The 25,518-nt window shown below is 50.7% G+C and overlaps 11 protein-coding genes across 11 annotated transcripts, besides 1 other annotated feature; 4 read left to right on the forward strand and 7 right to left on the reverse strand.

Annotated features, from left to right (window-relative positions):
• Positions 1-25,518: part of a sequence feature (contig 1.29 1..525887(1)) that runs on past both edges of the window.
• Positions 1,195-3,546, reverse strand: ANIA_01848 (protein nosA; the record flags this gene model as incomplete). Its single annotated transcript, XM_050612882.1, has 3 exons — positions 3,222-3,546; positions 2,956-3,159; positions 1,195-2,888 (listed from the first exon to the last, which is right to left on the reverse strand). Exons 1-3 carry the CDS (start codon positions 3,349-3,351, stop codon positions 1,195-1,197), a joined length of 2,028 nt encoding a protein of 675 aa, XP_050468745.1. The 5' UTR covers positions 3,352-3,546.
• Positions 7,307-8,278, reverse strand: ANIA_01849 (DUF3632 domain-containing protein; the record flags this gene model as incomplete). The annotated part of the gene is made up of 2 exons (XM_654361.1): positions 7,307-7,396; positions 7,511-8,278. 2 exons carry the CDS (start codon positions 8,276-8,278, stop codon positions 7,307-7,309), a joined length of 858 nt encoding a protein of 285 aa, XP_659453.1.
• On the forward strand, positions 8,572-10,207 carry ANIA_01850 (metalloendopeptidase; the record flags this gene model as incomplete). Its single annotated transcript, XM_654362.1, has 9 exons — positions 8,572-8,955; positions 9,059-9,300; positions 9,359-9,599; positions 9,653-9,677; positions 9,734-9,779; positions 9,851-9,914; positions 9,966-9,997; positions 10,055-10,113; positions 10,170-10,207. 9 exons carry the CDS (start codon positions 8,572-8,574, stop codon positions 10,205-10,207), a joined length of 1,131 nt encoding a protein of 376 aa, XP_659454.1.
• On the forward strand, positions 10,487-12,431 carry ANIA_01851 (chaperonin-containing T-complex subunit CCT8; the record flags this gene model as incomplete). The annotated part of the gene is made up of 3 exons (XM_654363.2): positions 10,487-10,560; positions 10,667-11,037; positions 11,116-12,431. The coding sequence occupies exons 1-3, from the start codon at positions 10,502-10,504 to the stop codon at positions 12,429-12,431; spliced, it is 1,746 nt and encodes a 581-aa protein (XP_659455.1). The 5' UTR covers positions 10,487-10,501.
• On the reverse strand, positions 12,753-13,658 carry ANIA_01852 (chitin deacetylase; the record flags this gene model as incomplete). Its single annotated transcript, XM_654364.1, has 3 exons — positions 12,753-12,799; positions 12,870-13,234; positions 13,321-13,658. The coding sequence occupies 3 exons, from the start codon at positions 13,656-13,658 to the stop codon at positions 12,753-12,755; spliced, it is 750 nt and encodes a 249-aa protein (XP_659456.1).
• ANIA_01853 (nitroreductase family protein) lies at positions 14,028-14,953 on the reverse strand (the record flags this gene model as incomplete). The annotated part of the gene is made up of 3 exons (XM_050612883.1): positions 14,028-14,233; positions 14,308-14,422; positions 14,516-14,953. The coding sequence occupies 3 exons, from the start codon at positions 14,951-14,953 to the stop codon at positions 14,028-14,030; spliced, it is 759 nt and encodes a 252-aa protein (XP_050468746.1).
• On the forward strand, positions 15,094-15,495 carry ANIA_10244 (uncharacterized protein; the record flags this gene model as incomplete). Its single annotated transcript, XM_050612884.1, has 1 exon — positions 15,094-15,495. One exon carries the CDS (start codon positions 15,094-15,096, stop codon positions 15,493-15,495), a length of 402 nt encoding a protein of 133 aa, XP_050468747.1.
• On the reverse strand, positions 15,572-16,664 carry ANIA_01854 (inositol-pentakisphosphate 2-kinase; the record flags this gene model as incomplete). Its single annotated transcript, XM_654366.1, has 2 exons — positions 15,572-15,775; positions 15,876-16,664. 2 exons carry the CDS (start codon positions 16,662-16,664, stop codon positions 15,572-15,574), a joined length of 993 nt encoding a protein of 330 aa, XP_659458.1.
• ANIA_10243 (thiamine-binding protein) lies at positions 18,570-19,401 on the forward strand. The gene is made up of 4 exons (XM_050612886.1): positions 18,570-18,635; positions 18,803-18,908; positions 19,143-19,245; positions 19,329-19,401. Exons 1-4 carry the CDS (start codon positions 18,582-18,584, stop codon positions 19,390-19,392), a joined length of 327 nt encoding a protein of 108 aa, XP_050468748.1. The 5' UTR covers positions 18,570-18,581; the 3' UTR covers positions 19,393-19,401.
• On the reverse strand, positions 20,721-22,389 carry ANIA_01855 (uncharacterized protein). The gene is made up of 3 exons (XM_654367.2): positions 22,026-22,389; positions 21,763-21,938; positions 20,721-21,705 (listed from the first exon to the last, which is right to left on the reverse strand). Exons 1-3 carry the CDS (start codon positions 22,229-22,231, stop codon positions 20,942-20,944), a joined length of 1,146 nt encoding a protein of 381 aa, XP_659459.1. The 5' UTR covers positions 22,232-22,389; the 3' UTR covers positions 20,721-20,941.
• Positions 22,866-25,060, reverse strand: ANIA_01856 (uncharacterized protein; the record flags this gene model as incomplete). Its single annotated transcript, XM_654368.1, has 2 exons — positions 22,866-25,016; positions 25,049-25,060. The coding sequence occupies 2 exons, from the start codon at positions 25,058-25,060 to the stop codon at positions 22,866-22,868; spliced, it is 2,163 nt and encodes a 720-aa protein (XP_659460.1).

Consider the following 25,518-nt stretch of genomic DNA (forward strand, 5'->3'; position numbering starts at 1 on the left):
CGTATCACTTGTCCATCTATAGTGTGTCTGGATCTAATTGCTCATAGTTGAGTGTGAACATGTAGGCGTACGTGCCTACGCGTACAAGGTCGGCCCCATCCACTCAACACGACTTCCTCCTACGCTAACGCCAGCATTGATGCTTCAATCTGTAGTAGGCGCTAAAGCCTGCGAGGGAGTATATATAGGCGTGAAAGAAAGGTATTGTCTGGAGGTTTCCGGAAAAGGTGCAACACAGTACAGTGTTAAGAGGCTCACGGAACATACCATGGTTAGCAGTGCATTGTATACTACCCAGGTGTGGCTACTGCATTCTCGACGCGGCTGAAAAAACAGTAGACCGATGACACAAGCTCGACTACTGACCTACTACCAATCAGGGAGGCGACAGTAAGACCAGCCTCCAGGCGCACAGTCGCCTCCGTTGGGCAGGTTTGCAGGAGGCGGCGGAGTTGGGGGCGCGTCAGTGCGGTTGCGCGGGCATCAGTGGCTTTTCTGACTAGTACGATAGATTATCTAGAAGCGGAGTGAAGAAACCACATTGGTTGAAAAGCATAGATTGAATGTTGGAGGACGGACCGTGCCCTTCAAGGTTCACTGATTCTAGCCGTAATACTCCATTCGCCGTTCTGATACCACAGGTACAAGATACAGACTTGAAAACATAGCACGCTATCTAGCGAGTGTGGGAGAATAGATGATGAACCAGCCAATCCAAGCCACACCAGCTCCATCCAGAAGCCTTTCAACCCAGATTCCAGCGGGCTGGTTTGTAGGTAGTCCAGTCGCGGAATCAGGGGTCATGTGAACTTGGAATCATCAGCCCCAAGAAGAGAAGAGAACAAAGTCCTAACACCAAAAACACCTCATGAATTCCCCGGTTACCCATCCATTAGTGAATGGGTGATGAACGTGTCCCAGTAGTTAATCCCCGAAGGAGGAGTCGCCTCGGCATAAGGGCAAGGCTCCATAGCAGTTTCCCTGACCTGCAGTGAAATATCAACGAATTCCAAAACGACATGGGTATATAACGAGTGAAGATTATTCGAAACAGATTCGAATTCGAAAAATACTTTCACAAAATTGTCGCAGGTACAAGCCAGCTTGTACGAGATCCCATCGAGGGACCTCCCGACGTCTTGAGATACAATCTCATTAAGAAGCGAAGCATACGTATTTTTTATACGATCAAATTCAAAGAAGAAGGTAGTTCCAACCGTTCTGCTGCATGATGTCCCGCCAGTGGGGTTTCTTGGCTTCTTTCGTCGTCCAGCTGTTCTCGCTCTCTCTGGGGGAACTGGGCGGCTCGGCCTTCACGGGACTGGCCGTTTGCGAGGATGATGATGCACCCTCGTCTAAGCTGCTGTGTTGTTCAGCGAATTCGTCGTTAACACGCCATACTTCCTGCAAAACTCGACACATGCGTCCGAAGCTGCCGAGGTCGGCGTGTTCAGCGAGCGCTGCAGCTCGTTCCATCAAGACGGTCCGGAATTGGCTGCCTGGCAGGGAGTGAACCCCGGCAATAAATAGTGGCCATACGAGTGAACGATCGAATCCGTCGGGACCTGATGGGATGTATTGAAGGGTGTTTGCTAGGGCCTGAACCAAGTTGATGTTGCTAGGCTGCGTTGCCTCGAATCCGGGCACAAGACTGCAGAGATAGATCCGGGCAGCTATACGGAACACGGCCGTCATGTTTTTTGTTAGAACCTCGGGTCGAAGCAAACCTGTGGTTGCTGAAAAGGGACTCTCCATGATCTGATCAGGGGGTTCAGTAAATTCAAGTTGCTGTCCGAGGGCCGAAACATGAGAGCAAACTTGCATCTCATCAACCCTCCCGTCCGACTTCAGAGCATCCAAACAGGCAATTTCTGAGATCAGGTACATGACACGGTCTTCGCACCCCATGAGCTCACGTAGGCCCAGAGACACTCCACCCAGGTGTTTCGATCGGTAGGTGTGGGCAAACTCAGGCGTCCTCCGGTACATGGTGGAACCAAGAATATCAATCCATGCCGTTAATGTCATGCTGAACGGAGGAAGAACGTATGGGTTCGGAGCGTCCGCTGTAAGGCCAAGTCGTTGCACTAGATTTGCCGCTGCCTGGAAGTGGTCTAACCAGGGAATGTCCGGAAGATAGTCATCGGCGGGTCCTACAGAAGAGTGGAAGAAAATCATAGCAAGCGTGGCATCCAAAATTTCCTGATGTTCTGTGTCGTCTCCCAGGGCTTGGCATAGTTGAGAGATCGCCTCAAATCGATTTCGCATGATATCGTGATCAATCTGTTCTCCCGTGATTCCCTCGGTTGTTTTCAGGTGGATGGCGGCAACACTAAGGCAACAATGTAGGTAGCACTTGTTTGTCTCGAGGGTCTGAAGGACGGCTTGTGCGCGCATATGCCCGCGTTGATGAGCCTCAAGAACGGGAAAGCTCACGCGCAAAACGTTGTGAATGAAGTGCTCAAGAAGGGGTCGGTCGTGGTCGCTAACGGGTATGTTTTGAAGCATGTCATACGTCTCGGGGAACGGCTGCTCACAGAGCGCAGGGTCGATTCCGGGGAGAACTGGTGCCCTGAAGTACTCATCGTGAAACCACTCATCACCTGGAAAAGTTGGAAGAGGCGCGTTCAATTGTGGTGGAGCAAAGGTACTGAAGGTCGATGACACTGAGTCATGGCGCAGTTGGACATCATTAACAAATGTCTGGTGTTCGGTCTTGACGTCTACCTCGTACGGATATTGTGGCGCGTAGATAGTTTGGGCCATGGCAGGTGTCGGGAATTGGGAGGCGAATATGTCGTATGAGGGCTCCGGGAACGGACGGCCATATTCGAACTCAGGGGAAGTCGGCGAGTTGGCAGCCATACTTCGAACGCGACTGGCAGGATCTATCGTGTATTGGTTAGATGGTAAGGACGCGAGATGGAAAGGGTCGCATGGCGGGCATCGGCCTACCTATGGCTAATGAGCCATTGCGCTCATTCATCTTCGTCTGCTTGATCTTGTTCTTGATACGTTCCTTGTGCATCTTCCTCTGCTCTGCATTCCCCCACCAGACCGGGCGTTTGTACTCGCATTTCACGCAGAGGTTGTTGCAGGCTCCACAGGACGGATGCTTTTCATCGCACTTCTTCCGACGAAGACGGCATGTGAAGCAACCTTGTTGGTGGGAAAACTCGTTAGATGTTCCTGATAGATTAGATAGACACTGGATGTCTTACCAGAGCGTGACCGCTTGTGGGATTTGGTAGTCCCCTCTGGCTTTGGTGTACTCTCGCTTCCCGAGGACGCTTGAGACTCGGCGGCTCGCTTTGCAGCGGCGGTAGCCTTCTTTCTCGGTGCTGCCGGCATCTTGTGTAATAAACGGCCGATTCAGAATCGTATGCGCGACGGGCTCGAAAGTAGATCAGCGAGGGCAGGTCCAAAGTCGATGGACCAAGTTACTGCAGCCGATAGTAGACAGTAATATTAGGGTGCAAAGCTGGACCAGCAGCCTTGGCTATCTATCAAGTAGAATAAGAGAGCGTAAGGCGTGGTTGCCGAAGAACGAGGCGACTGGGGACGACGCTGGGGAAGCAAAAGAAGCATGATCGTGGGATCGAGGAAGCTTTAAAGCTCGAGGGCGAGTGCATGGTGTTTCTATTTTCGAATCCCAGATAGCCGAAGGGAAAACTGGGTGGAGGGAAAGGATTGGAGATCGCCCGCTGGCTTCAAGTTAGTCTGGAGCAGGGGGACATGCATGCGCATTAGAGAACCGGTGAGTTTAGCTTAGTTTGTTAGTCCCAACATTGCAGGCTAATTTTGGATAATTATGGCCATGGGCGCCTATGCACTCAAGGGTCTTGATGTTGGATGATTGGACCTCCTCTCCAGGTTAAGATGGGAGGCTGGGGAGTTGATTGGCCATGGTTGTATCGCAATTATCGTGAGTCCGAGCTATCCGATGACTTGTGCTACGGCACATTTCTTCGACCTTTGCTAGGACTAAAGTGATTGCTTGCTTTTTCGGGCATCAAGGTAGCTCCATGGTGTCTCCACGGTGCACCCACAAGGACGTCTCCCGTATGTCAGTTGATCCCCACATAATGAGCTATATCTCGGGGAAGGAGAGATGCTGAGGAGGAGAGTCTGTCAGTACATGTTTGCCTGGACGAGATAACACGGGATGTTCAACTGACGACATCGTATTCGTGACAAATCTTCCGTCCCTAGCCCCAGTAAGACAAGGACCGATAACGAGGCCCGAACTTCTAGAGCGAGATTAGTCTCAATTTGACAGCAGAAGTGATAGTCAAATTCGACCAGAAAAGGATAATGCGATGCCCTCGTGGACGAGGATTGAGGGGAGACGGAACGTACGACCGGCCAGGGATCGCACCGGGAGCTGGATGTCGAGTCGTTGCACATCGTGAGTGTGCTAGGATCGCGAACGATGAGCCAATCGATGACGCTTTCCGCGTGCTGCTGTTGTCGAAGTTGCAGAATGGTGCGGGGAGTTCGTCGAATAACAACGCCAAAGCGTGTGATGAAGTGCAGCTGGAGAGACGCTACTTTAGCGCCCTGAGCCAAGATTGCCTCCCGGGGCCCCCATTGGCCACCCGCGTGATGAACGGCCCTAATTAGCAACATTTACCGCCGGGAGAGGATCATAAGGTATTCTGGCTGTCCTAGATGTACCGAAAGTTGCTATTATTAACATGCATTTTGCGTGCAGCTCTTGCCAAATTAGCAAATTAGCACTGATTAACTCTCCACACTCGGGAGATTCAGAATCTTCAGCCTGCACCCTCAATTATCTGTCACACTGTCACATTGTCGGTCACTCTCGGCGCATGCAATCAAACTTGTCCTGAAAAACCAGGTAATCCTGTCTATTAATATCTGCTATGGATAAAGGCTACAGTGATCTTAGTAGCATCGCGCAAGATTGCAAGTAACATGACAATTTGGTGGGTTATCTAGAGACAACCAGTGAGACCTCTTATCTTGAAATAACATTAGATTGGCCCTTAACTATGAACTCTATGCTGAGTCAGTCTCATATATAAGTTAAGCTCTTTGTGCCACCAAGTATGTACGCCGGAATACAACGTTCAAGCAAACCAGCAGCATGTTTGCTTTTGACACCTGGCAGTCAATACTACCACGAGTTACTGAGTGCCCAAGCCAACATCAACATTGTTTGCTGCTTGGCTTGAAGCTGTACTCAGAGCATGTCACCCGTTCCTAGAAGGTGGTGCGGGGTAACAGTGCTCTCCCAAGAGTCACGCGCTAATGGGAGACCACATATTAACCATATTGGGCTGATAATGGTCGCTCCGCCCTTCCAAGTGTATGTTTAATGAAGCGGGACATAGTGATCGCACGTCCAATCTACCCAAGCACACGATAAGCGCCGAACCAGAGACTAGCCCTGAACACTCTATGCAGGAACTGCATACCCAACCTCAAGACCGAGGCGTGCATACGTAGTACTCGCCGGGGCTCAGTGATCTTTTCTAGAAACCATCGATACTCCAACGTTCGCACTGGAAGGAGACTTTCAGCCTCACACTGGTCGAAAGTCTTGGCCAATTCGTGACTCGCTTGCCGCCCGTTTCCTGCATATCTCTGCTTATATAAATATCCAGACTCGGATTGCCTATCGTTAGCCGCCCAGTATGCAGGCTCGCTCTGAAGTATACCACGACCAACGGTTGCGAGGCCCGCTAGGCATAGGCATAGCCGCAGTTAGTGTAGAGTATAGCTGGCCGAGTTATGATGATACGGGCTATATCTGTTGAGCGAGAAAGAAGTAGCGAAAGCAGGGGAAGATTGAGTGCTCACTGCGAATCCCCAATGTAGTCGAACCATGCTTTCCAGGCGCCAGGTTCATTCAGCAAAGGACTGAAGGATGGGACAGGGTCAAGCAGCGAGAAACAGTGGCTAATAGGTTTATATATTGTTGTACCTAAAATAGCCAGAGCTGTCGGTCTGCAAGACATCTGTATAGGCTAGTTTGGTGGATCCATTTGGCTGGTGTGTGTCTTTGACAAAGGCCCAAACACTCTATCAGATAGAAGAGCGTCACGCGGGTCTTGCCATTGCTTCTTTTACTGTCGAAATGCTCTTCTGCTTTATTGTCCCGTCAAACATCCTGCGTGGCCAATTTGAGTAGAGCCGCATTGATCAGTGTCACTACATCGTACAGTACGCAGTTCGTATGGTGGGCATCGTCCTCACATTGGACGTGTCCTAGGAAAGTTGTCCATTTTCCGGTTCTTATGATGGTCGAAACAGTCACTTCAAAGTACCGGCACCGTAAATGAAGAACCATCCAAATGAACATCGCGGCTTCAATCACGGTGGAATCTTACACTCTCCCTGCTCAACGTTAGCCTAGAACTGAAGAATATGTCCAAGAGGAACCCACAGCATTTTCCCTGCTACTTCCGAGCCAGTTCTGGAGCCGATTTCTTTAGTATTATTGTTGCCGCGCCGCAGAAGCTGACTTGGGGTTACGCCTTTCAGTCAAGCTCTATACCACTACCACAATGCCAAGACCGCTGATTGAACCACTCAGAGCCCCCGGGAACGTTGCGTTGACCTGCATGTCATAAGTCGACCAGGAAACAGCTTAAAAGACAATGGGCATGGCCCCTTCATACCCCCAGGGTGTTTGCTACAGGCGAGAGTTTTGGATGAACACCACAGTATCTTTAACAGTACTGATGATGCAAATAAGCCCTTGGGACAACACTGAACGCGCCGCACCTTCTACGAGTCACTCAGAAGATCCCTATATCTACCTAGATCTGTGCCTCCCTACATTACTGGTTCAATTGACATGGCCATCTACAGTCATACTGCGTATTTCGTCCCGCTTCCTGCTGACTTCGCGCTGCTTCATGGGGCTGAGGATAGATATGTCCTTCACATAGCCGTTAAGCGCGGATCTCTGCGAACATGGCCAACGTATATGGCTGTATTGAGCGAAGCAGTATAGTAGCTTTCAGCCGCTTCAGCCTTTCCAACACTTCCAGGTGGCTGTCCCGTCGAGCCTCAGGGCCCTCTCAGCACTCGTCTGGGAAACCTGCTATCCGAGATTGACAAAAGCTCAGATCCGACGATAACTTGTAGCATCGACAAATATATTGACCTAGACGGAACTGCTCAGGTAGAAAAGACCGTCGACCTGCCGCCTTTGACGGGTTCTGCTTCGCGTGCGCCCCGTCCTGAGAAACTGTTACAACGGACACCGGGTCAAGAATCACCTGACAACCCATATACCCTGGCTCACTAACAGAAGTAGAGGACCTTCCAGAAGCTAGGTCGGTGGATGGCATGAGAAACAACTGCTGTCTGGACTGTTCTCAGTGACGATGAAGCTCGGCTTAACCCTAACAGCTCTGACCATCTATGTCAGTATAAAAATATTTACATCTTGTGTTATACAATCAGCCCATCATTCTACTTCCCCAGCCTCAATCTCTTTCATCATTGTTTCCGCATCTTGTGCTACCTTCCTTACCCCCTCCGCAAGCTCCCCCTCCATTCTGGATATCTCGCCAAACCGCTTCCGCCAGAGCTCCCATCTCCCCTTGCAGAAGCCATGTTTCCCGTCCCACAGCGGACCGCCCTTGCCCCTCGCGCCGACATTAGGCCCAGACTCAAATTCCTCATCCCATTTATAGATTTCCACACCTAAAGTTTCAATCCATGCCGCCGCTGCAGGGATCCAAGCCTCCAAGGGCTCTGCCGGCCGCATCTGCTCTGTCGGTGTTTCGAGCGCACTGCGGAGAGTTACCAGAGCAAACCACGAAAATGACGCGAAGACAGGTTCGTCGGTTGCCGTAAGAAGGGCAGCGAATTTGTTTGTGTTGATGATATCTGAGACGGCTTTTTGTCGGTCCTCAGGATTGCTGTTAGGGCGTATTGACACATTCCAGAAATCCCGGAAGCGCCAGCCAAGCATTGGGAGGTCTTTCCAGACTTCCATGCCGTGGATTGTTAAAGGTTCTGAACCTGGTTCTTCTCCTGCCTCTGCGGGGTCGGGACTGGGGAGCTCGGAGAGATCCACGACGACATCGACAAGCTTATCTTGGTGCTCAGGATGCTCGCGTGCTAGCTTGATAATCAAATCCCAAAGCCGATTAAGGCGCTCCTCAAGCGGTTCGTTGTCAGATAAGGAGGATTCAGCTAGTTGTTTGGCAGCCGTTGGCGCAGATATGCTGTTGGCGAACAGATCCTGGAGGATCGTTAGACGGGACGCGTAGATTGGGTCTGTGATATCCGGCATCTTGTCGAAGATGTAATATGCAGTGAGAAAAGATGCGAAAGTGCGATATTGAGAGAGTAAACAGACGGGAAGTTGGGGCTATAAAAGGGGTCCCTACGGAGTACTCCGTACATTGGTTCCTTATCGGCCAATGCGGGGACAGTCCTTCCTCACATGCAACCTTCAACGTCATCCTACGTTCCTGGATCTCGCCGACGCAACCACCGACGGCTCTCTTCGCCGGCCGCAACACCAACCTTGCAACCGCTAGTTCGACATAAAATTCGCACGCATAATATGCTAATACCGCAAAGATGTTCCGTTTTCCAATAACACCCTCGCTGCGCATGACCGTGCGCCCTCCGGGCCCAATAGCCCCTCGTCCCTGTATCTCCAAATCTACCTTCCGATGCTCCTCACGATCTGCATTAGCGTCATCCAAGAGAACACAGCCTCCGAGATCTTTCATATCTTACTCGCGACCTGTACCCCGGGCATTTCCCCAAGCGCATGCACGGTCATTCTCAAGCTCAAGCCATCGACACTTCTACAATGGAGGCAATAGATACAGACGGTTTGACGGGCCAGGAAGACAGCCGTTAATAGTGCACCTATTGCAGAAAGCGAGACCGATTCACTTTGTGATGGTGGGAGGTGTTATTGGCGGCGTTTATGTTTATAACACGGATACTGTGGAGGTGAGCTGTCTTATTCGGATACACCCTCCGCCGTCTTTGCGCGCGCACATTGAATTTGGGCTTCTCCCCAGCTTCTTTGGAATTATGCTAAAGGGACAAATAGATGACTGGTCGGCGACGGTTTAACTGTGTCTCCCATCAACAGGAGCTAAAGATGGGCGAACAGAGCTACCGAGAGGTGCTTCGGGATTGTCAAGGACGCATCCTTCCAGAATATCACCCGCTCACCATCATGGTTAACCGCGTTCTCCATCGTCTGGTTCCTATGGCGCCTATCGATGGTGCTGACTGGAAGGTCCATGTTATTAAAGATGATAACATGGTGAACGCTTTCGTCCTCCCAGGGTAAGTTTGATGCTTCCCTGCGCTCTACCGCACTGTGACAACCTCTAATTGCGCATAGCGGCAAGGTTTTTGTTTTCACTGGTATTCTACCAATTTGTAAGGATGAAGACGGTCTAGCAGCTGTTCTCGGCCATGAGATTGCTCACGTGGTGGCACATCATACCGGAGAAAGGATGAGTAACAACTTTGTCACCATGGGAGTTATCTTCCTCGCTGCTCTTCTCTTTGATATCTCCGGAAACATCCCATCTTTATTACTAAATCTCATGTACAGCTTACCAAACTCTAGAACGCAGGAGGTAAGAACTTGTCAATATCATAGGGTCGAACCAACATTGCTAACCCAAATTAGGCGGAGGCGGATAATATCGGCTTGAGTATGATTTGGCGTTCTGCCTTGCTCTTGGGTTACTACTAATCCTCTCTCTCTTAGTGATGATGTCGAAGGCTTGCTTCAACCCTGAAGCTGCGGTTGATTTGTATGTAATCCGGTTCTGTTGGATCTAGCCAACACTATTCCTCGAGCCCGAGAAATTGCTAACGGTTGTAGCTGGGCACGCATGCAGAGAGCAGAAAAGCAGGCGCCTCCTCAATTCATATCAACTCATCCTTCTGTGAGTGTGTCGATAGATACAGGTCCTGAACTCGAGCTGACTCTGGAGTAGAACTATAACCGCATGGAGGCTATTCGCGGATGGTACGACTTGTTCTCAAAAGAAATCTCAGATCTGAAAATTACTGACTCCGCATCTAGGCTAGATAAAGCCCAGGCAGAATATGAGAACAGTGGCTGTATGGGCACCGGTTCTTGGAGTAAGTGTTGTCCTCCAATGTTGTTCTGTTTAACATGATTAACATTTGGCCTACAGTGCCAGGGTTTCGAAAAGCCAGCAACGACTTTTGGTAAAAGTGAATATAAATCGGCTTATTAGCTGCCTATGTAAATTAGTTTATGATATAATGAATAATCTCCTATCAATTGTCTTTGCCAATACGGAGTGTAACAGGCGATAATCGACAGGGCATGCCAAGAGCCCCTCGTGGTGCAAACCAAGCAAACTAGTAACCGCAGACCATCTCGAAGCTCCACCAAAAAATCCCCAAGCAGCAGCAGCTAACTACAGCATCACGGTATCTCCCCTTTCGTCTCCTTCTTCCAATCAGTGATTGTCTAACCCGGGACAAAGGACTCATAGCTATCATGTCCCTGTCTTTACCCGGACCTTCCCAGGCCGGTCTTTTCAAGCCTGGCTACCAAAGGTAAGCGATTCCCACTCAGGACTGACCCCCGCGAACTCTCCACGAAGACAACGAGACACGCAGCCGATAGGCGAGAAAACTCATCATCCTAACTGGAAATCTTTAGCCATGACGCCGAAGATGGTGCTGTCATTCGCAACATCGAGGCCTGCCAGGCCATCTCCCAGACCGTCCAAACGTCGCTTGGTCCGTACGGCCGCAACAAGATTGTTATCAACCACCTGCAAAAGATGATTCTCACATCTGACGCCGCTACAATTCTCCGTGAGTTGGAAGTTGTTCATCCTGCAGCCAAACTCCTGGTCATGGCGAGTCAACAACAGGATGCGGAGATGGGCGATGGTACCAACCTGGTTATTGTTCTGGCGGGAGAACTGCTGAAGAAGGCTGAGGAATTGCTGCGCTTGGGTCTGAAGACGAGCGATATAGTTCAGGGATACGAGAAGGCACAAAACTTTGCGCTTAAGGTGTTAGAAGGTGGGTTCTTGATCTTTCAATAAAATGTCCCTGAATGTCCCCGTCTTAGAGGCCATATCTAACTGAAGGATGCAATAGATCTTGAAGTCGATCGTTTGCAGGATTTACGCTCCCAGACTGAACTCACTAAGGCCCTACGCACGGTGGTCGCCAGTAAGCAGTCCGGTACCGAGCAGCTCCTCGCTTCTCTTGTCGCCGAGGCTGTCCTGTCCGTGCTGCCCAAAAATCCCGTCAACTTCAACGTCGATAATGTCCGCGTGGTGAAGATCATGGGAGGAAGCTTGGAACAGTCTCGTGTGATTAAGGGTATGGTGTTCGGCCGCGAGCCCGAAGGTTCAATCAAAAAAGCCCACAAGGCCAAGGTTGGAGTCTTCAGCTGCCCCATCGATATCTCCCAGACCGAAACCAAGGGTACGGTCCTGCTCAAGAACGCGCAGGATATGCTTGACTTCACTAAGGGTGAGGAGGAGCGCCTTGAAGCCGCTATTAAAGAGCTCTACGACTCCGGTTTGCGTGTCGTCGTTGCAGGCGCTCAAGTCGGCGACCTGGCCCTCCACTACCTCAACCGCTTCAACATCCTCGTGATCAAGATTCTCTCCAAGTTCGAGCTCCGCCGCCTGTGCCGCGTTGTTGGCGCCACTCCCCTCGCCCGCCTCGGTGCCCCAATGCCTGACGAAATGGGCTCCGTTGACGTTGTCGAAACTACCGAGATTGGAGGCGACCGCGTCACTGTTTTCCGCCAGGAGGACGCTACAGCCGTCACCCGGACCGCAACGATCGTCCTCCGCGGCGCGACCCAGAATCACCTTGACGATGTTGAGCGCGCCATCGACGACGGCGTCAACGCCGTCAAGGCAATCACCAAGGACCCGCGTCTTGTTCCGGGAGCCGGCGCCACGGAGATTCAGCTCGTCGAACGCATCTCTGCCTTCGCAGATAGGACACCCGGTTTGCCCCAGCATGCTATCCGCAAGTACGCCGAGGCGTTCGAGGTCATCCCTCGCACGCTCGCTGAATCCGCCGGTCTCGAAGCTACCGAGGTCCTTTCTCGTCTTTACACTGCTCATCACCAGGCAAACGCCGGCGTGAAGTCTACCGACGGTGATGATGACGACGAGGAGGAAAGTGAAGACAGCGAAGAAGAGCGTAGCTCCGGCGGCGGCGAAGCAGAGGCTTACTGGACCACTGGAGTTGACCTTGAGGGTTCCTCATCGTCTGGTACGCTGGATACCGTGGAAGAGGGTATCCTCGATCTGCTTTCCTCCAAGAGTTGGGCTATTCGTCTAGCTAGCGAGTCAGCTCGGACAGTTCTGAGCGTCGACCAGATCATCGTTGCTCGACAGGCCGGTGGGCCGAAGCCCCCCGGTCCTAACCCTAACTGGGATGAGGACTAGATACTCTAAATAATATACGCCGTGGATAGTCCAAATACAAGTCTGTGGTAGATCTACGCGATATCATGAAAAGTCTGTTTTGGAATGTACAGAGGCATCACAATACGTGTTATGGTTACATCTGAACTACCATAGACTGCAAGGAGCTATTTGGGCACTATATAGTTGTCTCCATGTCATATCATGTGTCACGGGTGTACAATTACTCTGCAGGAACAGCCCAACTTCTACTCCGGGTTAATTAATTAATCGGACAAGCTCCAAACAAGCAGTGCGTAGGCTAATGATAGGCGTCGAGAAGTACAGGAGGATTGATTCTAACTAACGGTACCATGCGTCGTCACCAAGACAACCTCCGACAGTTGTAGCTGTTCGTTGTCAGTGTAACGTCTCTTGGAGCCCAACATAGGGACAAAGAAAGGGCAAAATGGTGCTTACGCTGCAACCCTCGTTCGTACACTTCCTCCAGCATGATGTGTGTCAGAGTTCGCACAGTCTGTTCGTGAATGTCATGCGACAAGACGATCGTTCCTCCCTGATCTAGCTCCTGGTTAAACTTGGCCACACTACGTCCAATCAGATCAGGATGATCGTTCTCATAGTCCTTGGTATCGACACTAGCACCAATGACATGGTAGCCGAGTTCAGCCATGACGCCCAGAACATAGTCATTGGCGGCGAGGTACGGTGGCCTCATGTAGGTAGGGACTACCCCGACGGATGCTACAAAGGCAGACTCGAGTCGGGTCATTTGGTCGACGATTTGATCATAGCTGAGAACAGTAAGATCGGTATGGCCCCATCTGGAAAGTAAGACGACGTCAGGTTAGTTTTGAAATAAACTCCTGGAGCGAAGAGACCAGGCTGTTCACTGGGGTGTTTCACGTACGTGTGCGATGCTAGCTGGTGGCCTTCATTTACAACACGCTGGATGAGCCATTCGTTGCCAGCTAGATTGTGGCCATTCACAAAGAAGGTCGCTTTGGCGCCGTACTGCGCGAGTATGTCGAGGAGTTCTTCTGTGTAAATGTAGGGTCCGTCATCGAAGGTTAGGGCTACCACTCCAGGAACGTAGCAATGGTGAATGTATAGACCGTAGGAAACACGCGGTTGTCGGTCTGTGAGGTTTGCTATTGTATTGATGGCTAGGGCTTGAGTGTTTAGGATGAGGGTTGCGGCGAAGAGTGAGAGAAGAGATGCCACACCCGGCACATTAGGAAACAGCATGATGATATATAGATGATGATATGGGGTAAGTATAAACCTTAGGGCTGAAGAATATGAACAGCAGCGACGTAGGGAAGAAAGAACCCGAGATTGAGTCTCAAGATGCACGACAAGCGGGAAAAAAGAGCATGACCGCTCGACGCTCTTATAAAGTTGGGAAGGAGCGTTCCGTCTATGAGAATTGGCAGCATGAACATGGGTTGGCGAGGTTAGATGTTCTAGGAAGGAGGCAGGCGGCATCGTGAACCCGAGTTACTGAAGAAATGTCTATTGGTCCAGCCGAACTCTATAGTAGTCCCAGGAAATACGCCCGGGGTATGACCTGCAGAAGCGCCTGTAGACGGTTGACACATCATCTTATGATCTGTCTTACCGCCTCCCATATATCTTAACGCGGTCCTCAATTGGCTTCTGGCTCTTCTCCCCAGGAACTCCCTTAGGGCTACCGAACACCAACTGTGCGACAAGTTTCCACTCGGAAGGGATATCCCATTGCTTAGCGACTGGGCCGTCAATTAGAGGATTATAATGCTGCAAGTTTGCCGCGAAGCCAAGGGATTCGAGTCCGGTCCAGACTTGCATGATGTCAGCAGAATGCACTCACAACAAAGGATGGGACCAAAAGTAGGGAGGCGGGGGTCAGACGCACGGAAGAACTGATGCATGGCATTGGAGTGTTCAGCCCAAGGCTGAAACTGGTTTCTGTATAGAGGGAACTTCTCCGAGAATGGCTTAATATGCGTTGGGTCTTCGTAAAAGAGAATCTGTCCGCACACTCTTGATTAATACTCCGTAGTCCGTACTTATCGCGATCCATGTCCAATCAGTATCTCGCTGCGTGGTCGAGTTTAACATACCGTTCCCACGCCGGCTCGGAATCCCTGCAGCTTCGGCAGTGTCTGCCTTTCCCAAACTTCTTTGGGAATAGCACCTGTGTTCAGTAGGTTCTTAAAGACTTCGATTGCGACATCCCACAGGCGCTCGTGCTCGCGGTGCAACAGCACAAGCAGTCGTGTCGACTGGGTATTGAAGGCACTGGGGACGTTCAGAATGGCAGCATGAACAAGCTTCTCGATTTCGGAGTCCGGAACAGGGCTGTTACTGCCCAACTGATAGACGGTTCGTCGAGCTTTGGCCAATTCCACCAGGATGTCTGTCTTAGGGGATCCATTCCGCGCGGAGTAAGAGAACGGTCGAACAGCTACAGCCTTGTTTGGTGAGAAACCGCGGACTCCTTGCGGTATTGAAAGAGGCAATGTAAAAAATAGCCGAGAAGCGATGCGTGGGATTGCCATGCTGACTTGGGTGGTTGGTTGTCAGAGCCGAAAGACCAAAATATATCCGCACAGCCGACCTGACTGCCAAGACTGAGATCTCTTTGTCACAACTGACTCATGATTAGAAAGCTCTTGTGGAGGACGGCATAATAGACGTAATGGACGCAAGTCAGGTAACCAATTGCTGTTATTTAAAAAAAAAGTCTCGATCTACCCTAGACAGCCGAAATATCGCTCCCGTGCCGAAATTGCTCGCCATCAGTATGTATGCAACAAATCAAACAGAATACCTCCCAACCATGAGATTACTAGTAAAACGGAACACTGATAAAAGCAGCGTGAAGAGGAACCGAACTCAGGGTATTCTGCACAATATCCGAACACCTAATCAAACCAGACTCGCGATGACGTCTGAAGGACTCGAGGGCCTAAGGGACGTGATCCATAACGAAAAGCGCCGAAAGAAAGAAAATCACAAAACTTTGGAGACGATGGCGTTGATATCCTCGTGGTCATTTAACTTTCGTGGCATGAAGACTATATGCAACTCCAGCACATAAGCTGTAGTCCCCATTAGATTTCTGCTCACCGTGAACGTAGAGTATAGGATTCAAGAGCAAGGAAAAAGCCATGGTCTCACATAGAAGGAGGTGGCTGCGTTCGTGGACTCTGCAGAGCGCAGTCGCATGAACGAGTATGGTTTTTAGCGCCCATATACCAGCCCTCGCTGAGCAAACGATGCTCTAGTTCTAGCCAGTACTGGGCTTTGCCCCCGCCGGCGGTTTTGAGATCAAGATCGCCGAGGCGGATTTCGACGCGGCCCTTCTCACTTCTGGGCATCTACAAACCGTTAGTAGACAGTTGTACCGCTGCATGCCTTCTCCAGTGTAGGACTAAGGAGTGCTTGGAGTGATTTCCAGGTTCCAAGGGGTGTAATCACCTTGATATACATTGTACAATCCCGAAGAGTCATTGCAATTGATTTATCACGCGAAAGCGGCGAGGGCCCATAGAGCCCGACATCTTTCATGCTCCTCTGGTGTGCTAGAAGTTTTAACAGCGTAGGATTCCGGTAGATAACTTTCGCAAGCCGGGTATGGTCTTTATATCCTTTAACGAACTTGGTTGCGCGCAAAACATGCTCAAACTTGTCAGATACCAGGTCCAGAGGGCAAAATGATCGCACTTCCGATGCACCCACTCGACGAGCATCGTGATTCTTCATATCCCGCAAAGCGCAGGTGCGACATCTGCGAGCGCTCACCGGAGCGGATGGAGACTGGACAAGCCATTTCGGTTTTAGCTCAGCCAAATCTGTCCCAGGATTGCCAAAGGAGGTCATATCTGTGACCAGCAGTCCAAATGGTTCTGTAACAGACAGATACACACCCCGCCTTTGCTTCGGCCGCTTTCCAGTAAGCTCAGCGGCACGCAGCTGATCATTGCATTGCTGGGAGAGGCCTTTTGGTAGGTAAACCAGTTCCTGGTCCACCAGCTCTTCTGGGTTGAAAAGGGGACGGATGACCCTGTCAAAATTTCGAGCAATCTCCTGGTAAGAAACACCGGCCGGTGTATCCTTGCGGAGTCGTAGCAGCTTTCCTCTGTATTCAGCAGGTAGAATTTGGTGGTCTGCCTGGGACACAATGCGGTAAATAATATTTGCGCCGCCTTCGGCGAGGTATGCAAGCTGAGTCCCAATTGGGAGCTCAAACGACTTGAGTTGCGTCATTGGTCACGTCGTCGTGTGTTGAGTTGTTCTTGATCCAACCTTTCTGGAAAACACCATGGCCACGCTGGCAAACCGTCGATGTAAGAGTGTCTACAAACCAGAAAACCTAAAAGATAGGAGAATGGGCGGTCCAGAAGTGGATGGAATTAAGCAAACAGAAGGTTCCTGAGTCAAAATGGTAGCCTTTAGGGCCCGGGTAACCGGCTGTGAGAACGGGGCTTCGAAAAAGCAAGAGGATAGGTTCGATTTCGCACACAGATGTGATTTGGGCCGCAACCGATTTTAATACTGCTTCAGTGGCTTGACGATTTCAAGAAACGTATAAGCCTCTTTGAGGTTGGCGAATGACTAGTACTTCGTCTGCCTGAAAGCTCGGTCACACCGTGAATTGCTTTTTTTTTTTTCCTTCCTTTTTGCGGTTGCTTATTCCGGCGTCGCCTCCGTATGAGCGGAACGACTGTGCCTCGTAACTTGCAGCCAATCGATCCGAAATGACCAAAAAATAAGCTCGTAGTAGTAGGTAAAAGTTATTTATGGCGCAGGGTTACTCAGCTGAGATATGGTGAAGGATGCGCTTGACTGGTGCTGGCTGCCGATGACCACCAGGCGATAAGACCAAGACAACCCGATTGCGTTTAGTGCCGAGGGTCCTTGACCCATGCCATGAGTCTTGTGCAGGATTTAGACCGTCTCAGCAGGCTGAACGTTTGGCCACTCCGTCAATGCTGCGCCAATGGGAGCTCGATTGGCAACTTAGATCGCCGACAGGCTCTGTACGCCAGTCCGGAGTCCTGATGACGCTGGCACCGCTGGGATGGACTAAAGGCTGTATGGCTGTTTTCTGACGTCAACCAAGGCCGGCGAAGTTTCGTTGGCAAGGCTAGCAGCGAACTTGAACGGAAATCCCACAATGAAACGACTCCGCGGATAGCGCAACTCGTGGCTTCGTGAATCCTAGGCTGAATGCACAGAGCAGCTGAGCAAAGGAGGCTAGGATGGCAGGATCCAGGGCGTCGGGCACGGACGCTTCCAAGTCGACTTGGGCAGTCTCTCGCGGCGCAGATTCCAGGCAAATTCAAGAAGAGTAGCGGTCAGAACGGCGGCTGGTTGGTTGCCTGAGAATGACCATAAGCGATTGTGTGGAATGTCACAGGAAGACGATCTGCTGAAGTCATGCAAGAAATCGCAAGGACGAGGGATAGGCTCAGACTAGCAGGGATCCGGCGGCTTCCAGAAGGTTGGAAAGAGCCGGGCTGTTCCTTGATAATAACGAGAAGATGAGATGGAAACAAGGACCTGGAGGGGACGAGAGAAATAATAATTGTTGATTGTGAGTCGAGAAGATTGCAGAGGTGCGAACCAAGTCCCAAGTTCCAGAGCTGTGGATGCCAATCGTGACTGAGACTCTGCGCCCCGCTTGTGTTCTCGTGAGTAACGTGCACTCTACTCGATTCGATAACACGGGTCACACCAGTAGTAGCCGCATCGGCGAGATAGGAAACCTGCAGCCGGGCTCCTAGTGTGCTCTGACTCCGGTTCAGATGTCAATCGCTTGCATACAGGGATGAAGCAATACTTGGCCTAACCGGGCGGGTGATGCCTGCAGTTGGCGATACCGCGATAGGGCGATAGGCTGCTTTTACCCCGCGGCTATGAGGGGCGCCAGGCTTAGCCTCGCACGACGACCACCCAATACGACCACTCAACACGACCACCACAAGCTCGCACCATCGCCAGTGGAACTTGCCTCTTACAAGGATCTTGGTTCTGCTAGTGTCCCCTGATATAGCGTAATATCGCAAGAAGCAAACCCAGGAGGCACGGCACCAGAATATCGCTTCCTGCACTTCACCCATCGCAGTGGGCCGTTTGCAGACGTCTGACAAGCACCTCAAACGCACCCCGCTCTCTCTGGCAATGGCGTCCATCCCGACACCCCCCCATTGCACTGCAGACTTCTGCCTGATCCCCGTACGTCTTCGCTAGCACATGCATCAATCATGCAACAATATACCCCCTGCGCTGCGGTTCGCTCGTTTGCCTTGTTCTTCTCTATCTGACGTTTCTGTCCTATCATCGTTCCTTGCCACGACCATGTGAGGCCGCAGCTCAGCCGACTAATATCACGATTCGCACAGATTGGCACCTCCTCGCCATCAGTTTCCGCGCAAATTGCAGATGTCCAACGTCTGATCGAGAAATCGGGGCTGAAATACGTCATGCACTCAGCCGGAACCACTCTCGGTATGTTCTGCTTCGTCCTACCATAAGTACCTCCTCGCATCAAGGACGCTGCGTGATCTAGGGTCCCTTGTTATCGCCCCAGATTACCCCTCAACCTGGTTGAGAGTCGTGCCACTATGCAGATGCACCTTGTCCTGCCCTGACTGGGATTTTGGTGTCAGACCCTGTTGTAATGCCACGAGTGGGCTAACGATTTTCCTCCGCCCCTGCTGGGTGGGCCAGATCGATTAACAGAAGGTTCATGGGATGAAGTACATCGAGTCATAGGTCAGGCGCACACTTTATTGCATCAACAAGGCATTGTGAGGATCCAAACTGATATTCGCGTCGGTTCAAGGTTTGTTTTTCTCGCAGTGGTCGCAGGACCACTCGCTCTGTGTGTTACCAGCAGTAACCGGGCTAACGTCATGTCCAATTCAGGACCGACAAGGTGCAGTCGTTCGAAGATAAGGTGGCCAAGGTCCAAGAGCTCTTGAAGCAGTAACGCAAATCATTGACGGGGCGAAGCCGAAAGCCGTTCAGAATTGAGTTCAGGATTTGGTCCCGCTCAATACAAACAGAGAATCCCGGCCGTTTTTCAAGGAGATCTGCAGCCACCGGTTCGCGGCGTGGAGTATAGTTATCTTGGCAGTAGTTGAGAAGATCTCAATCGGATTTACATGCCAACTGGAGTGAGCGGCCGCCCCTGTCTGTACCGTCGATCTGTATTCTGCCATAACGAAGCCGTTTATAGTGACTTACTCTGATTTCTCCAAAGCAGGTAGAGTAACTGTCAATTGCCGTCCAGTAAACAGAAGTATCCTTGCGGCTGGCTATTCTTATAGCGCGGCAAAATACTCTGTTGGTGATGGCCGGCTGACGATTTTTCAGAGTACAATGAATGATCAGTACTACTCAGCCGTGTAGACGAGGCATAGATGTGAGATTGACGAACCTCTCTGGCATATCAACACCACAATGGATCTAACAAAAACGTCAGAGAGCATAGGTAATCCGTATTCTCCGCACCTAAGATCATGTACTTTTACCCGGTTCACACCAATTGCTTCTAAATGGAACTCCTCGAAACAGTAATATGCGTGCGTACACTCCAAGTATCCAATCTCCTCCTTAGGCCACGAGCAATTTGAGCAGGACGGTTCAAACCATCTCACCGATTCAACCGTGAATGTTGAAGAGTAGGTATAGAGTATGATTTCCTATAAAGTTAGACTAAATCAGAACCTTGCTGACAGGTCGGTAAGAGCTTTTCTCTGCGCAAGGCCTGGTGTAGCTCATCTACGTGGGTTCTGCGAGATTGGTGTTTTCTGTTGCCACTAGAAGACACATTCGGCTCGTGCTCGGGCAGCGGTCATTTCGAAGTAGTATAAAGTATTCTCACTTTGTCCTGGAGGCAGCCAGCAGGTCAAGCCCTCCACAGCCCTGTAGCTCTCTATATTTGCTCTGTTAGGAAGTGCCAAGCCCCGGGAAACATGTAGGGCATGGCTTTTGCAGCACAGGGACGATAGGCATAATAGACTGTGCGACGAAGCCCTTTGGCAAACGCTTGAAACTAGTCTGGTAGCTGCGCTGTCAGTTGACCGGAATCAAGATCGGTGACTTTAGGATCAGGTTCGACAAAGTCTCCTTGTTTTGTGAATTACTGGGTAGTCAAAAGATAATGACACTATTCGAGTGTCCTGCAAGAATTTCGACCATTTTCTACGCTCCGGCCAATAAGTAGAAAGTCTTTCAAAGGAAGCTTAATCTGCCCCAGTTCTACTTTACACTGATTTTGGCGAGCTAGACGCAACGCGACTCTAGAAGACATCTTGAAAAGACAAAATCATAGCTTCGAATGCAAATAGTTCAACTTTAAGCCAAGGCCACCCCTTGTGGACAACTTCCAGTCGCTTACCCAAAACGCCGATCCCATGCATGGCTATCTAACGACAATGCTTTGTCTAATCCAACCAGGTATCAAGTGGAGGTGCATAAGAGGCGAGAAAATAAATATCGAAGAAACCAAGAAGTGGTCGTGCTGATCAACCATGCTAAGAAAGAGCGATACCTCCGCCTAAAATCTCACCCCAGTCACCGCCAGCCCAGATCCAGTCACCCATACTGGTACTAGCTCCAGCCTGTGCGCTGCGGACGAGGTCAACCAACCCTTTGAACACGTTCGAATAGGTGGAGGCTGAACTCTCCTCGTCCTCAGCAACAGCGGTGATATTTGTGCGGCCAACAGGATTGGTGACTCCATTGAGTTTATCCACGGTTTCTATGGCCGGACCTTTGTCAAAGAAATCTACCAGGATAAAGGCTGGTTGGCGGCCCCAGGCAGTCTGGCAGGTAGATGCTGCATCACCAAGATTTCCTTCGCCGCCAGAGGGGGCGTTGGTGGTGCCGACGTAGCTCTCATTAGGGGCCTGATAATCCAGAAGGATCGTCTGGTAGAGGAAGTGGTTCTGCAGAGGGAGCATGTTGGCCGAGATGGCGGAGGCGGCATTACCCTTAACGCTGGAAGGCCTATCCGCAGTGCAGGAAAAGTTCGATGGCGACGTCACGTCGTACGAGTTCTCGAAGATGTAGGTAAACTCGTCCATGAGATATGTAGCGCCTGAGTTGTCGTCTAATGATGCAACGAAAGTCATCAAACGAGTCCCGGCATCGATCAACTCTTGTAATGTTGGCCACGAAGATGGCGCTGACTGTGATGTAGGAGTATAGGCATAGTCGGTGATGTCCGCGGCCTCAAACTCCGCAGCAAGGTCGGAGGCCGTCGCGCCGTCCGAATTCACCAGCAAAACCGTTACCACTAAGACAAAATTCAGTATAAATATCCCAATTCGCAATAACCGCCGACAAGCCGTACCTTCATTCGGATTTGAATCCAACCAGCTCTTGATTTCGGATAACCACGTACGAAGCCTCCCAGCATCCAGAAGGTCGCAGCTCGAATGGCACAGTCGCCATTGGGAATCACTGTCGTGCACCTGGGCAGATACTAAGCGGACACCGGCATCGAGTTGAACAGTGGTGTTGTAATACCTAAGACGCGGCCAAAGTTAGTGCCCAAAGTACGGATAAAGAGCTCCTCGCGGCTTCGGAATTAATTTAAGAGATTGTCCAACTCACTGGTTGCCGGATATCGAATTGCCAGTAGACTCGTCTCGCAGAAAAGGACTATCGTGCGCGCCGAGATGAGTAATGTCGCCGTAGGATTTTGAACAGAGGCTGGCTGCGTTATTGCAAGCTGTGGAATCGCTACTGGTCTGTCTAGGGATGACAGTTGTAGCCGAGGCGAGGGACAGAAGAGCCAGCAGTCCGGTCGTTCCTAGCATCTTGCGCTTTTGAACGGCGAATGGTCTTTATTGACGAATATAGGGGAAGAAAAATTCCTGAGAGATCAGGAGACAGCAACGGCGAGATGCGGATTGGAATGATAGAGCTGGGTATATTCAATATTGACGTTTAGTATCCGCGAGTAGATAATAATGGTATTGTAGCCAGAGAAAAGAGGATTGAAGGCCAACTTGGAAAGCTCTCCAGACCCGCTCGTGTCTTAACGGCGTCGTTACGTATTTATTGAGAAAGAGGGTTGGACGGCTGTCGATCTGGATGTGATAGTAGTGGGACCACAGCTGCCATGATTGGTGTGTCATCTGATCTGAGACTCTTGGTTCTTCAAGAAAGAGAGAACTTGATGGCCCAGTCGCTCCACAGAACTCAGATACTGTCTGGACTCTGGACTGTCGGGGCTATTCTTAGACGAATCGGCAGCCGAGCTGACGTTTGGGGACACGCCAGCTGTCGTGGCGGAGCAAAACATTCTCGTTACCCGGGCACTACTCTAGTCACGTGGTTGCTTGGCAGCAATATTCAGAGTACTCGGGGCTCTAGGTACCAACGTTATTGACACTGTACTCCGTGATAATATTATATAGTATATTAGATGCTATTATTGCCATATTTTTACTAGCCACTGATTTCTTTCCGCCGGTACTTCCGTAAATCAGCCCGGTCAGCACGATGACGGGGCGAGAGCTTCGGACGATGGAATTGAATCATCCAGTTCAGAGATTTCTTGACCTCTTCGTCAAACAATTCCGGCTCTCCCCAGGCACGATTGACATCTTCAATGAGTCGGTCAGCCGGGTAAGGGTTCAAAGCCCGCAGCGTTCGGTTCCTCTTTCGGTTTGAGAAGAAGGGCGGACCATAGAGCATAACAAGGCGTCTTTTGCTGACCCGACGAATGAGCGGTGACTGGATGTCGATACCTTTACTGCGCAGCTCGCGGAGAAGTAGAATGCCTCGAACGAATGGAACTAGACGCTCACCGTGCATTCCAGTCACGTGGTAATCCTTTGACTTTAACATGGTTGGCGGTTCTATGATGAATCCCCAGCTGACTATTGCTTCCTGCATATGGCGGTCGAATATTTGCTGCAGTATAAGCGGGTCTCTCTTTGAGGCTCGGACATCATCTCTTGGCGTGGAAGGAATGGTCGAGTAGCGGCGGGCCAGCCAGAGACAACAGGCGCGGAGTTCTTCCCAGCGACCGACCATTCCGTATCGCTTGAGCAGTTCAACCCAGAGCTTCACAGGAACACTTGTACCCGTTAAAGCAATATTCTGTAGATACCGGAAAGCAGACGGTAGGGAGTGGGTTGAACGCAGGTTCGGCTGATTGACTGCTTTACGCCCCGGTTTCCGAGGGCCGAAGAGGTAGTTGATCATAAAAGTCAAGGTAGCAGGCTCTAAGGTGAAGCCTTGAGCGAGCATCTCCGTCACTGCCTGAGCAGCCAAATCCTTTTCCCCGGCTGCGAGATGTTTTTGAAAATGAATATTCAGCAACTTTGATCCTTCGCCTAACAGCTCTTTCAGGACAACTAATGTCAGGTTATATTGTCGCCAGTCGCGAGCAGCGTAATGAGACACCAGCAATGACGCCTGAGTTTCATAGTCCTCAAGCACGTCATGATGTTGATCGCTGTGGATCAAGTCGGAGAGAAGTATCTCTTCCTTCTCCCTGGCAAGCCGGCGCAGTAATCGCACGAAAACACTGTTCCCAACAGATATCTTGCTTTGCTCAAGCTGCTCAAGCTTTTCTAATATGTCATAACTTCCACGAGCTCGCCTAGCCATCTCGCGCAGGGACTGCGGGCCGATGGCTGGAATATGAAATGTTCTGAAACCAGCTATAATCATTTCAATTGATAGAGCTTTTGTGGCAAAGATACGAGCTCCGAAGTCATCTTTTAAACCATTTTCCTCGAGCTGGTGTTTCACACCCACTGCTGGAGACCGGCCCGTTGTAGATGATGGTAATAATACGCTGGAATCGGCGGCGTTGTCGCGGCCGAATCGCTCATCGCAATACCGCTCAAGCCTAGCTTTGGTGGCGTTGTTAGAAAAGATCCGTACGTACTCGAGAACCGGCTCAAGTTCCTCGATAGAACGCGGATGGTCGCCTTGTCCGACTAGAAACTCGTGCATTCGCAGCAACTCTTTCGATTTCCCGCTTGCCATCAAGGCAGAAATGACTTGGCCGTAAACCTGATGCCCATTCGTATGCTTGCATATTTCGTGGAAGGCAGCAACCCGGGCTCGTAATCCGACATATGCTCTCCCAGAGCTGTCATAGTCAAGTAGAGCAGCCGTGAAGCATTCAGCGATATCCCCGTCACTGGGAGTGTGTGCCTTCTGCAGGCGCTTGTGCCATTTCAAAGCTTGGTTTGCCATCCCAAGCTTTACAAACGTACCCACAATGCTTTGGTAAAGCTTGGGCCAGAGTTTACCTGTTCGATGTTCCAGTTCCAACGCGTAATCCACCACCTCGTTTAAGGTCGCCTCGCATTTTAGGCCGTAATTCACAAAGCTCTGCCAGAAGAAATCTGCAGACTCTCCGTCCACAGGGAGCTGCAGCCCACCCACCCGCTTCGTCATTCCCTCCCAGATGTGCAAAGTGCCAATGTCTCCATAGTGACGCTGGCGGTACCGCAGCAGCTCTAGCCAAAGCTCAAAATCGTTCCGATGTGCTGGGTCATCCACCAAGCGCGTGCCGACATCATCGGTATGACCAACATCAGACTCGTAATCCAATCTCTCCAGCTGTGTCCCTAAATCCTTCCATAATGATTGCTGTCCGTTCGCATTACCCGTAATCTCATTTTCGAGGGTAGGATTTGCTGGCTGTATTTGAATGGGGTGAAAGTGAAAATTCGAAGGAATCGTAGAGACATCAGAATCTTTATCCTCCGGCGGCAGTCGCGGTGTGCGGAACTGAGGATTCGAGGACGCTGACAGGGAAGAATAGCAATGAAAGCATGTTTTATGCAATCGAGACTCCAGATGTTCAATACCAGGCGGAGACGAAACCAGGGAATCAAGGACTGAGAGTGCCGATGGCCTCTTCAACAATCGGAGAAGAGCCGGTCGCATCAGTCTGAAACGGAAAATGATGCGGAGGATTCGAGCACAACCTAATCATCCTGTCTCATCCGCGCTCAAGTAGCAGTATTTGAGAATTGCCGATGAGGAAAGCAGCAGTGATCCTCAAGCATTGCTTTCAACACGAGCTCTTAGAAATTCGTCGGCGAAGCTCTCCCCGAAAAACCACCTTTCCTGA

This window comes from Aspergillus nidulans, chromosome VII (assembly GCF_000011425.1).
Source record: "Aspergillus nidulans FGSC A4 chromosome VII".
Classification (NCBI taxonomy): domain Eukaryota; kingdom Fungi; phylum Ascomycota; class Eurotiomycetes; order Eurotiales; family Aspergillaceae; genus Aspergillus; species Aspergillus nidulans.